At 35.7% G+C, this 12,892-nt stretch overlaps 1 protein-coding gene across 9 annotated transcripts in view; it reads right to left on the reverse strand.

The window, feature by feature from the left end:
• Nucleotides 1–12,892, reverse strand: part of RFX3 (regulatory factor X3) — a 295,708-nt gene that overhangs the window by 156,621 nt on the left and 126,195 nt on the right. For 7 of the 9 annotated variants that reach the window (XM_032291029.1, XM_032291028.1, XM_032291030.1 and 4 more), the window contains 2 exons: nt 11,736–11,860; nt 10,765–10,818 (listed from right to left, as the gene is read on the reverse strand). In XM_032291029.1, the coding sequence (XP_032146920.1) occupies nt 10,765–10,818; nt 11,736–11,852 (171 nt within the window). In that variant the 5' untranslated portion in view covers nt 11,853–11,860. The remainder of the gene's footprint in view (nt 1–10,764; nt 10,819–11,735; nt 11,861–12,892) is intronic. The other 2 variants (XM_032291035.1, XM_032291033.1) reach the window with 1 other exon arrangement.

Consider the following 12,892-nt stretch of genomic DNA (forward strand, 5'->3'; position numbering starts at 1 on the left):
ATTCATTTTGTAATTACTGCCTTGGAGTATACTTCTCAAATTTAAGCACATGCTGCCAAGACCAAGTGGCTATTATCCAAAACAGGTTATTTAAAATCCTTTAGGCCCAGTTTCCTCACCCTTTTAAAAGGCAAATAATACCAACTACATTGCAGGATTGTTGTAAGCTTGAGAAATAATAAGCCATGCATTAAGCATAGGGAATGGCACATAATAAGATGCTCAGTAGATGATAGCTTCTATTACTACGATCTGTTGTTTCAACTGGACTTCTGATAGAAGTAAAATGATAGGTAAATTCAAAATTATAGCTATTGTTGAAACTTAAACAGCTTATAGTACAGACTGAAATACGATTCATAAGCTCAAGATACCAAGACACCTGTCCAGGTGCCACCTAACACCCTACTTCAACTCTTACCACTCATCCCTCCCATCCTCTCCCCCAGCCAGAGAGACTGTTTCAACTCCACAAACCCACCAGGTCCTTTCTTGTGCCAGGTCTTCATACATTCACCTCCCTAAATAAACACTTCCTTTTATTCCCTGTTACCTCTTTCCTCAAATCTCAGGTTAAAAGTCAGTCCCCTCTGGGAAACTTTCTTGACCAGCTCATACTATAAATAACAATTTTGATTTGGACCTTAAAGTTTCCCTTTCTTTCGCACACTGATGAGAAACAGGCTCAGCTATACACTGAGATCTATTAAAATGAGGGTATATTTTTAGCATACATAAATAATTCCTCTAATTTGCTGTGGTAAAAGGGTAGGTGCTCTGTTTAAATTATGTTGTAAACTTTCCAATGATACATAAGTATAGGTGGTAGTTATCCTAAAGTTTTCTATTTTCTACCCACATAAAAAAATTTATAGGACAAATTGAATTTTACCAGCCAAAAAAAGTTCTAATGTTAAAAATTATAGTTTGATTAGCAAATTAGATATTAATAGGAAAGAAAGTATATCTCTAAGAACAAAACTATGGAATCAACTAAAGTACGTCTTTACATAGTCTTACACAGAAAACTCCTGGCCGGGCACAGTGGCTCACTCCTTTAATCTGAGCACTTTGGGAGGCTGAGGAGGGCGGATCACCTGAGGTCAGGAGTTCAAGACGAGTACCTGGCCAACACAGTGAAACCTGTCTCTACTAAAAGTAGAAAATCTAGCTGGGCATGATGGTGTGCACCTGTAATCCCAGGCGCTCGGGAGGCTAAGGCAGGAGAATCACTTGAACCTGGGAGGCAAAGGTTGCAGTGAGCAGAGATTGTGCCAACTGAGCACTCCAGCCTGGGTAACAGAGTGAGACCCAGTAAAAAAAAAAAAAAAAAAAAAAAAAGAAAATTATTTGCAATTCAACTCTGGGACATCCTTGGGAATAGCTGCACTAAAGGAATAGTTTAAGCCTCTTATAACTAGAAGCTAAAATTCCAATAAAGTCATCTGAGATGATAATGTATTGTTTCTACCTTAATTTCCTAAAGTCTTATATCCTATCACAATGCCACACTTGATCCCAAACTATTATATTTTATGAGGTAAATAAAATGCTGGTGGTATCTTTATTGAAAAACCTTCTGGCATTTTTACACATGACTGATGACTACACTGGGTGCCTATTCAAAGTGAAAGACACCACCACCACCCCTGCAGGTCAGATGAAGTTGGTATTGGTTCTCATCAAAAGTCTGAGCCCCTCTGACTCATAATCCAGTCCAATACAAGAAAGGAGGAAGAAAAGTTATTGCAGAAGAAAATGAAAGCAGCACTGGTTTCAAGACTAAAATAGTTACAGAGGATAAGTTACTTGAAAGTGCGAACGAAGAGAAAGTGGTCAAAAGCCAATGTTATAAAAAAGGGAGTTTAAAAACTCCTAAATACTTTTATTAGAAGATCAGTGAATTCTACTGCTATTACTATTAATAATAACAATGAAAATAACAGTAAAAAATAATAAAAGTATTAAAGGCTTATAATCAGGTACTACCCTAAATATTTTAGTAGAAGCATTAATTAACAAATGAGCAAATATTATTACCATTATTTTATAGATAAGAATACTGAGTTTCAGGAAAGCCAGTAAGTTTCCCAGCCATATAAATTCAAAGGGCTAGAGCCAGGATTTGAATTTATGCCTTCCAAATATAATGCCCACTCAATTTCCACAAAATCTGCTTCCTTTTAAGCATTCCTCAAAGACATACAAGAGGAAGCCCAGAAGCCATGGAAGAAAAGAGAGATAATAGTCAACAGTATCAAGTGCCAAAAAGATCCTAGAAAATAATGTTGGATTTGGCTTGTCAAGAAGTATACGGTTTCAATAGTTGGATGGGTAGAATTCAAATGTCACAGGATTAAGAACTGAACAGACAAAATGGAAATGTAGTAGACAAGTATAGATGTCTTACAAGAAAACTGGCAGTAGGGGAATACCTAATGAAATAAGTCAACTGAGAAGGAAGAAAATGCAAATCCTAGAAAGGGACACATGAAGGCACCACAAATGAGTCATCTGATTCAACCTTCTGCAAAGAGGCTCTTGTGCAACACTGTTTAACATCTCTCACTTGCCAGGTTCCTCTCCCCTCTCACCTTTACAGATTGCCTTATTTCAGTTGAAATCCTTCATGCTTTCCTTTACCAGAGATACCCTCTTCCAGTTTGTTTTTCTTGTTAATTCCACCTTTTCCTTCAGCATGCTGCTCAAGGGTCACATCTTTGGTGTAACATAACTGACCCTCACTCCCAAAGACAATCTTACATCTTTGATCCTAAGACACTTTGTAGCCAATTCCATCACAACTTGTATTTTCTTCAAAAGCTGGCTTCCTACGCATCATACACCATGTCAAATTTCCTTAGAAACCCCAGCATTTAACATAGTACCTGGCACATTCCTTGTAGAACGTAGTATCCAGAACTGATCACAATGCTCTAACTCTAGGTGAGAAAATACTTAAAAAATTACTCAATAGAGAATCAAAGCATACTATTACTCAACTACTTAAATAGTAGAGCTCTCATTTTCATAAATATTTAGTAGAGATGATCAACCAAAGGACCTTAATATTGGATTGGCACAGCAAGATTTATTTCAATTGTAAATCAGCATGTTCCTTCAAAACACCTTACTTCTTGATGTTGGATATCAGAATTTTGCAGTTCTGGTTCTAAAAATAAATCTCTCCAAGAGTTAACATCATTGTGTTGTTTTTTTTTCAAAAAGATATTCATTTGGAATTCATTTTAAAATATAACTCCATCTTTTAGGATGTCTGCCACAGTCTTAATTATGAAAACACTGTCCCCGCTCAGGGAACCAAGCCAATGGAAATCCAGTCCCAAATAAGAGCAAACCAGAGAAAAATGCCTTTGTTTCAGCTGATTATGTGAAATAACAGTCTCAAATGAAAGAATTCTATTCATGTCCATCAAAGCTAGGATTCACAGAAAGCAAACCTCTTGACCCTGTACAGAAAGGAAAGATAAAGACAAGAATGATGAAGTGTACTAACTTGGGCATAGCTCCCCAAACTAGCAAACAAATTCACTTAAGAAACTTCTGATCAAAATTGATCCAACAGAATATTCTATAATGAAGTTAACAAACTATAGACAATTTTAAAAAATCATTACTGATTGCTTTCACCACAATAACTTTATCATGGGTATAATTCTAATTATCAGGGTTTCTTGCTGGTTGTAATGATATACTTCTTAGAATATTATGGCAAACAAAAGAGAAGACAGAAATGACCGAGTATGGAAAGTATGGTCTAAGGAATGCGAGAATCTATAAAAGTATTCATATTAAACTTAAATTACTAAAATCTATTTCTTAAGATTAACACATCATTTTATAGATACCCAAAATAAAGAGATCTAATGGAAACTATTCATTTAAAACTTACCCTACTTGAAGATTGCCCTTCTACTGCAACCTAATTTACAACTCTGGTTAGATTTGCTCCCCAAAGAAAATGTCATTTATCTTTTTGACCACAAAAATAATATGCTCACTTTGCATAATATACCATATTTTATGTGGAAAGGCTAAACATGTGATAGAGTAACACTAACCAAAAAAATCCAATATAGCCAACTAGCTATTCTATTCCTTTAAAAATCCAATATAGCCAACTAGCTATTCTATTTCTTTTAACAACTCAGATTATGAACAAAGTGTCCTTGTCCGTTCTACCTAGGCAACTTATAGAAAAAAACGAAGTTTTTTTCCTGAATATAGTCTTGAAATCAGCTTTTATTACATAAAAAGAGGTTTCTAATATCCGAATTACAAACCAAAATTTTGCCAGAAACAAACTCTCTGAGTCCCCTGGCAGAAAAGGTAAAGACTACAACTTCTGGTAATAAAAGAATTTCAGCAAAATTGAAAACTTCTTTGAAAAAAAAAAAAAAATCTTGCTTTGAACTCAATAGAAGTCCCTCAACCCCAGGGTTCCAATGTACCTCATGTGTTACCGTTTAGAAGAAGCAATATAAAAACAATATATTTACTTGTTTTGAGAGAAAAAGATTTGTGCCCTTCTCCAAAAAAGAGGTAAGACAGACAGAGATAGCAGAGAGAAGAGGACTATAGTTGCAAAGGCAGTTAAAACTGAAAAACTTAAAAGGGAGAAAAAAAATCTTAGAGCCCTGGTCAAGATGGTGTAGAAATTATCCTTGATGTTAGCAGTACTTGTGGAATACCTGGAGCCCAAGATTACAATAAGGAAGGAAAGTTCTAATTTCTGTCAAATTTCTGCCTTGAAAAGAAAACTAATCTGGCTGACTACGGAATAGTAGAAAGACATTTTCCTTTTTTTCTCTCCTGGATTTGCAACTCCATTCTAGGACAAGAAGGGGTTAGAAGACCTCCTAGGTTGAGGCATAAAATGAAAAACAAAGAATAATTTACAAGAAACTCTTTACCAAATCAAGGATGAAAGACGGGGAGAAGGAACACTCCATTTCTAGTCATATTCTATAGAGATCCATCAGTCCAAAAAGTCTTTATAAAGATGATAGAATGAGTAATATCAAAATTAGAGTTTCTAATCAAGATACTTAGATATTTTTATCAATTTTATTCAATTGGGCAACAATGTGTATATTTGGAAGTAAAATTCTATGATATTTTGTGAGATAATGAAAAGACAGAAAATTTCATAGAGTACTACAGATTGAGTATCCCTAATCTGAAAATTCAAATGACGAAATGCTCCAAAATTCTATTCTTTTTGAGTGCCAGTATGACACCACAAGAAGAAAATTCCTTATCTGACCTCATGAGACAGGCTGCACAAAATTACTTAAAATATTGTATAAAATAATCTTCAGGATATGTGTATATGGTGTATATAAAAAACATAAATTCCATGTTTAATGCTGGGTCCCACCCCCAAGATCTCTCATTATGTATATGCAAATATTCCAAAATCTGAAAAAATCCCAAAGCAAAAGTACTTCTGGTCCCAGACATTTCAGGCAAGTAGTATTCGACCTGTACATAGTAAGACCTTGCTATTCTTTGTTCAGAATTCTCTATCCCTGAACCATATTGTCTAACAAAGAATGACAAATGGATACTTGAGGTCATATAAAATAAACAAAATACCACAAAAACAATTTTAGAATTGTTTTATTTGGTACTTACTACACGGTGAAATTAGAAGCCTTATGGCTTTGAAGAAACCTGAAATTTTCTGGTTGCTCATTGATATGGTTTGGCTGTATCCCCACCCAAATCTCATCTTGAATTGTAACTCCTCCCACAATTCCCACATGTCATGGGAGCAACCTCAGGGGAGGTAACTGAATCATGGGGTGGAGGTACAGGAAATTGGTACCAGTAGAGTGGGACACTGCTGAAAAGATACCCAAAATGTAGAAGTGACTTTGGAACTGGGTAGCAGACAGAGGCTGGAACAGTTTGAAGGGCTCAGAAGAAGTCAGGAGAATGTGGGAAAGTTTGGAACTCCCTAGAAACTTGTTAAATGGCTTTTACCAAAATGCTGACAATAATATGGACAATGAAATCCAGGCTGAGGTGGTCTCAGATGGAGATGAGAAACTTGTTGGGAACTAGAGCAAAGATCACTCTTGTTATGTTTTAGCAGAGACTGGCAGCATTTTGCCCCTGCCCTAGAGATTCACAGAACTTTGAACTTGAGAGATGATTTAGGGTATTTGGTGGAAGAAATTTCTAAGCAGCACAGCATTCAAAATGTGACTCTTGGGTGTTGCTAAAAGCATTCAGTTTTAAAAAGGAAACAGAGCATAACCGTTTGGAAAATTTGCACCCTAACAATGCAATAGAAAAAAAAAATCCCATTTTCTGAGGAGAAAGTCAAGTCAGTTGCAGAAATTTGCATGAGTAATGAGGAGCCAAATGTTAATCACCAAGACATTCTTGGCTGAAAGGGGCCAACACAGAGCTCCAACCACTGTTCCAGAGGGTGCAAGCCTCAAGCTTTGGCAACTTACATGTGGTGTTCAACCTGTGAGTCCACACAAGTCAAGAATTAAGGTTTGGGAACCTATGCCTAGATTTCAGAAAATGTATGAAAACACCTGGATGCCTAGGCAGAAGTTTCCTCATGGAGAAATTCTGCTACGGCAGTGTGAAAGGGAAATGTGGGGTAGGAGCCCCCACATAGAGTCCCTACTGGGACACCACCTAGTGGAGCTGTGATAGGAGGCCACCATCCTCCAGACCCCAGAATGACAGATCCACTGACAGCTTGAAATGTGAACATGGAAAAGCCACAGACACTCAACACCAGTCCGTAGAAGTAGCCAGGAGGGAGGCTGTATGTAGCCTGCGAAGCCACAGCGGCAGAGCTTCCCAATACCATGGGGACCCACCTCCTCGATGTGGGACATGGTGTCAAAGGAGATCATTTTGGAACTTTAAGATTTGACTGCCCCACTGGATTTCGAACTTGTGTAGGCCAATAGCCCCTTTGTTTTGGCCAGTTTCTTCCATTTGGAGTGTCTGTATTTACCCAATGCCTGTACCCCCACTGTATTTAGGAAGTAACTAACTTGCTTTCGATTTTACAGGCTCACAGGCAGAAGGGACTTGTATCAGATGAGACTTCAAACTGTGGACTTTTGAGTTAATGCTAAAATAAGACTTTGGGGACTGTTGGGAAGGCATGATTGGTTTTGAAATTTGAGGACATGAGATTTGGGAAGAGGTGGGGCAGAATGATATGGTTTCGCTATGTCCCCACCCAAATCTCATCTTGAATTGTAACTCCCACTGTCATGGGAGGAACCTGGTGGGAGGGAATTGACTAATGGGGGCGGGTCTTTCCCATGCTGTTCTCATGATAGTGAATAAATATCATGAGATCTGATGGTTTTAAAAATGGGAGTTCCCCTGCACAAGCTCTCTCTCTTTACTTGCTGCCATCCATTTAAGATGTGACTTGTTCCTCCTTGCCTTCTGCCATGATTGTGAGGCCTCCCTAGCCACATGGAACTGTAAGTCCATTGAACCCTTTTTCCTGTATACATTACCCAGTCTCAGGTATGTCTTTATTAGCAGCATGAAAATGGACTAATACACTAATCAGTCCAGTATATTAGGTTAGTGCAACAATTAAAGGCAAAAACCAGAATTACTTTTGCATCAACCTATATGTAATAGTAAATGTCTCAAGATTTTAAAACATTAGCTATAAGCTTTCTTTTTATGTCAAAATCGACAAAGCAAAGTTATAATGAAAAGTTGAATCAATAGAAGTAACTACCTTTGACATCAAAATCATGATTTCTATATCCATTATGGGTCAGTAACAAAAGACAGAAGCTTTTAAAGGCATTTTACTAGAGTTTACAAGCCCAAGATAACAGCAACACATTAACAATTCAAACATTATAGGCATGTCAGAGGAATAAGGAATTATTATAGCACTAATCTTATCAGTTATAGACAATTTACATCCACAGGGACACAGCTGGAATACACTGGGGAGCTTCAAACAACACTATTCTAATAAAGAAAAAAAAGAAATAAAAATAACAACAAAGAAGAAAAACATCCTTCTAAATAAGTCTGGGAGGACAATATAACAAGAGTCTCCAGGCAAATATCACAATAACAAACTGCGTGAAATAAAACACTTTGTTGACAAAAAGAAAATTAGAGTTCTCACCTTCTTAGCTTAGTGTGAAGAAATATAAGGTATCACCTGCCTTGAATGTCCCAGAAGAAAGAGCGAACTTGAGGAACTGAAAAATATGCCTGTTGGGGGTGAGCCATATGGCACAGTACAATGTTTTTTTCCAAAGTGTGGTCCAGGTGTACATAAGATTATTTTTTATGAGGTCAAGAATGAAGTGTTGGGGTTGGGGAGTGTGTGTATGTATAATCTTCTATTTATGGCTAGCGATACTGATTTTCCACTTCTGGCAGCAATCCAATTTTTTTGTTTTTAATATATGTATTTAATGTAAAATGTGATTCTATTTAAGAAGCAATCAGGTTCTCTCTACCAACCCCTATGCAGTAAGGTGACTGGCCTTCGCTAACTTTAGTAAAATGTTTGGAGGTTTATTCTTTGGTTTAATCTCCGCATTGAGGAATACCACAAGAAAAAAGAGAAAGGTTAAGGAAATTTGTGCAATAAATACCCAACTCTTTCCCCCACTCAGCTCCCAGGCAGCCAAGCATTCATTCACCCATTAGGCACAAAGTTAGACAAATCTTCTTTAAAAATCTGACCAGCAAAAGAGGAAAAACAAAGATACGAAACATCAGAGGGGTCTTAATTAAAAATCCTCGTCAGTCAGATAACCCCATTTTGAAGTCAACAAGACTCACTCATGCATTCAAATCAGCGTCTTATACCCACATTTTAAAATATGGATAAACACCCAAAGATTATCAGACATCAGAGAAAAGCTTTTAACATGAAAGACAGAGACAAATTAAAAAACAAAAGAAAACACAACAGGGTACCTTAAGAGAAACAGACTATGTAAAGAGAAAAAATATTCAACAACTTAAAAAAAATTAATATCTTCAGAGAGGAAAAAAATTCATGAAATAAAACATGATATTACAAAAGGAACACAGAGGAATTTTTTTTAAGTTATTGAAATTTTTTTTTTTAAAAAGTGATATCAGAAATTAAAAGTAAGAGAAGGCCAAACAATGAAACTGAAAATAGAACAAAAAAGGTCCGGAAAGTGAAAAAAAAACAAAAAAACAGAGGGGGAGGTAATCATAAATGAACAAACTGAATAAAGTCTCCCAGGAATGAAAAAGCACGGATGTCCAGACTGAAAGGGCCCATCAAGGTTCTAGCACAGTGTTTAAAAACAGGCCCGTGTCAATGCACATCATCATGAGGTTCCAAAAAACTGGAATTTTAAATACTTTACAAAGTTTCAGATTTAAAAAAAATCACATAAACCATATACAAAAGCTCAGAAATCAGAATGATATTTGGCTTGTCCGTGGCAATCCTGCAAACCAGGAGAAACATAATCATTAAATCTAAGAAAAATAAATGAGTTTTACAGGAAAGAAAGGTAATCACTGCTGACTGCAAAGCTGGATTTGAACAGCATTTATATATCATGGTAGTATAAGAACTGAATACTGATTTACTAAAATTAAAATATAACTTATAGGTTGAGACATATGAATTATTATTTTTGTACATAAAAGACCACCGATGGTTCAATCTGTCAAGGACATGACGGACAGGAAGGGTGGATGGGTGGGTGGGTCAGGGTATGTGTGTGTGTGTGTTAGGGTCCAAAAGAAGGGCATGCTAACATAATGCTTAAAACTAAAAATCAAGATGCAGTAAAGTAAATATACTATCTTTAAATAAATGCAGGTAAATATTGAAATAACATGTTTAAAGAGGTAAATGTAGTTGCCTATGGAGAGTGGTTTGTGGGAGAATGGGGGAGCTTAAAGGCTATTTTTTTAAAAAAACCAATCTTGCTGGATTTTTTGACTCTGTACACTATTATATACCCTATTAAGACCTGGTGTAAATATTTGATAATATATAAATTCAATAAAAAGAAAACTTTAAAAAGGCAACTATTATCTTTTTACAGTTAGTTATAACAATGTCTAATTTTTCTTTACTTGCTTTTTGGATAACATGACATAAGCTATCCCTTTCTCAATTATGTTCAGTCTTAAAACTGGTGATAGCATTAATAATAGCAGAGCCTTTTAAATCACCATTTTGAGGACTCATTTTTAATGGTATATATATATATATATATATATAGAGAGAGAGAGAGAGAGAGAGAGATAAAAACATACCTAATAAAGTGGGTGCTAAACAAATGAGTACACATGGACATAAAGCTGACAATAATAGATAATGGGGACTCCAAAAGGAGGGAGGGTGGGATGGGGACGAGTATTGAAAAATTACCTATTGGGTATAATGTTCAGTATTTGGGTAACTGGTACCCTAGAAGCCCAATCCCCACCATTATGCAATTTATCCATAAAGCAAACCTGCACATGTATCCTTTGGACCTATAATTTTTAAAAAAACAGAAAATACGTTTAAAAGAAAAAAGAAGAAACATAAGCAATAGATTGAAACATGTAACACTGTTTTTGTAGATCAAAACTATATATAGTTCAATCTAATAAACTGGGAGCTTGAGGGATGAGAAAGATGTGTATGCGTATATGGGAGAGTTTGCTAAGATTTTTAAAAAATGTTTAAAAAATAAACACAAAATGATTATTTCAGATGTCTTTACTTACCCCAAAAGAAAAAGACAATTCCAGCACATCCGCTGCCCAACCCAATTCTATATCCTGTAAAGAATATAACCTTGTGTCTATCATTTATAAAAACCTCCTTCATCATTTAAAACCCATCTACATCCTTCATAACCCATCTATATCCTTCTCCCTAACCACTTACTTATCATTGTAAGAGCAACATTTGCTAAAAAGTCTCCTTAATACTAAGAAATTATAGGCAGACCTTGAGTCTCAAGATGTTATATGACATATGATCTTTCTGACTTATATTCTCACCACTCTTTAGAAGAAATGACAGGCCAGTGTGTTCACAATCCACATACATTGACAGCATTATTTTGTCAGTATCTTTCCAAAATGAGCCAACTGCCCTGCGTATGAATGAGACCTGTAGTAAATAAACATCTGATAATGATTTTTAAATGACATGAGTCAGATCTCCAGACCTTTAATATTATTCTATTTTCATTAAACAGTATTTATCAGCCACCTAGTGCCCAAGGCACTTTCTAAAATACCACAAAGGCAAAATCCCTGCCTGGAAGGTACATGCATCCTATTAAGTACTACTGTGAGCCCATTAAATAAAGTATAATATTGCTGGCATTTCATAATGAAAGAAATAGAAAGTTGTGATATACAACGGGGAGAGGAGAAGAGGAGAAAACCTTGGGTGGTCATGCTAGAAAAAATAACTCGCTCTAGGAGTCAAGAGAGACTTTTTGAGAATACATGTTATAACTTGAGTATTCATTTTTGTATCCCTACAGCCCAGCACAGAAAAAACGTGGCAAATCTCAGAAATGCTCAAAAAACATTTGCTATATTAACCTAAAGACTGAACTGTGCCTATCATAGCACCCAATGAGGCAAGAAAGTAAAGTCCAAATAATCTCTGGATACAGGTATGTTGGACGGCCAACATAATGAAAGTAACAGCATCTTTTCTAAGAGCAGCAGCTCCTTACCTGTTGTTGTACTGGTACTTGCTGTACCACCTGCGTAGGCACTGCTGCTTGACTAGCCACAGATGTTTGTAAAGTCACTGTTGAACCTGTGTCTGATCCAGTCTCTGATGTCTGCATGATGGTCTCTGAAATGGATTAAAATGAAATTAAAGTTTAATAGCTACTCCTACATGACTAGTTTCCTTACAATTGTTCGTAATATCCTTTGCTGAAACTAACTTTCAATTCTCATAATATAATCTCTTATTCCAACATACTACCATGACAGTCCTGCATGTTTATAGTCATTTTGACGACTGATAAATACAGAAAATTGCTAATCCACATTCTTTAAAAAGAATTCGCATTTGCACCTCTTATCCTGAGACTATCCAGATAAAATTTCATTGAAAGCTACCTTCTATCTCATCTGTTATAAATTGTTTAAATCCCTTTATAAACTATCATCCAAAATTATGTCAAAATGCTCTTAATTTCAACACAAACCCTACCTCGATGTAAATGTCATAACTTCTACTTTCAAGACACTTTTGTAGGCTATTAGGATGCCACCAGAGTATAATTTAGAGTAAATCATTTCTAAGGTCCTTTCCAACTTTAAAACTTACTATTTGGTAATCAAAAACAAAGTATATCTAAAAGCTAACTGATACACCCTAAACTTAGCCAAAGGCTCAAGTTCACTAATTTTGTGTACAGTATAATATGGTACTAAAATCAAAATTCAATTATAGTCTTATACAAAGCCACAAATCAATAATATTTAATACTATTGAAAGATGGGGAGATCACTATCATGTAAATGAGATTTGTAAACAAAGACATGAAACTACTTTTTCTCATTCACAATTCAACATGCCACGTTTCTCAGTTTCGCCTGACCTACTAATATAGGAATAAATTTTGCATTGTTTACTCTAACAAGTATGCTTTCTCAGGCTTCCTGGCCTTGACATCCCCTTTTACTACTTATGCATTCAACAAAATAAATATGAATTTCCTTGCTATTGAGCAAAGACCAGATTTCTAATTTTCTTTCCTGGGGAAAGGAGCAAGAGAAATAGTGTTTAACTAGTAGCATAAGAAAAATACTGCATCATGGTTTAAATCTATACAAAATATAGTGAACATTAATTTTCCCAAAGAAATTTTTGAAA

The sequence above is a fragment of the Sapajus apella genome, unplaced genomic scaffold, assembly GCF_009761245.1.
Source record: "Sapajus apella isolate SASKATOON/1434 unplaced genomic scaffold, GSC_monkey_1.0 scaffold24, whole genome shotgun sequence".
NCBI lineage: Eukaryota > Metazoa > Chordata > Mammalia > Primates > Cebidae > Sapajus > Sapajus apella.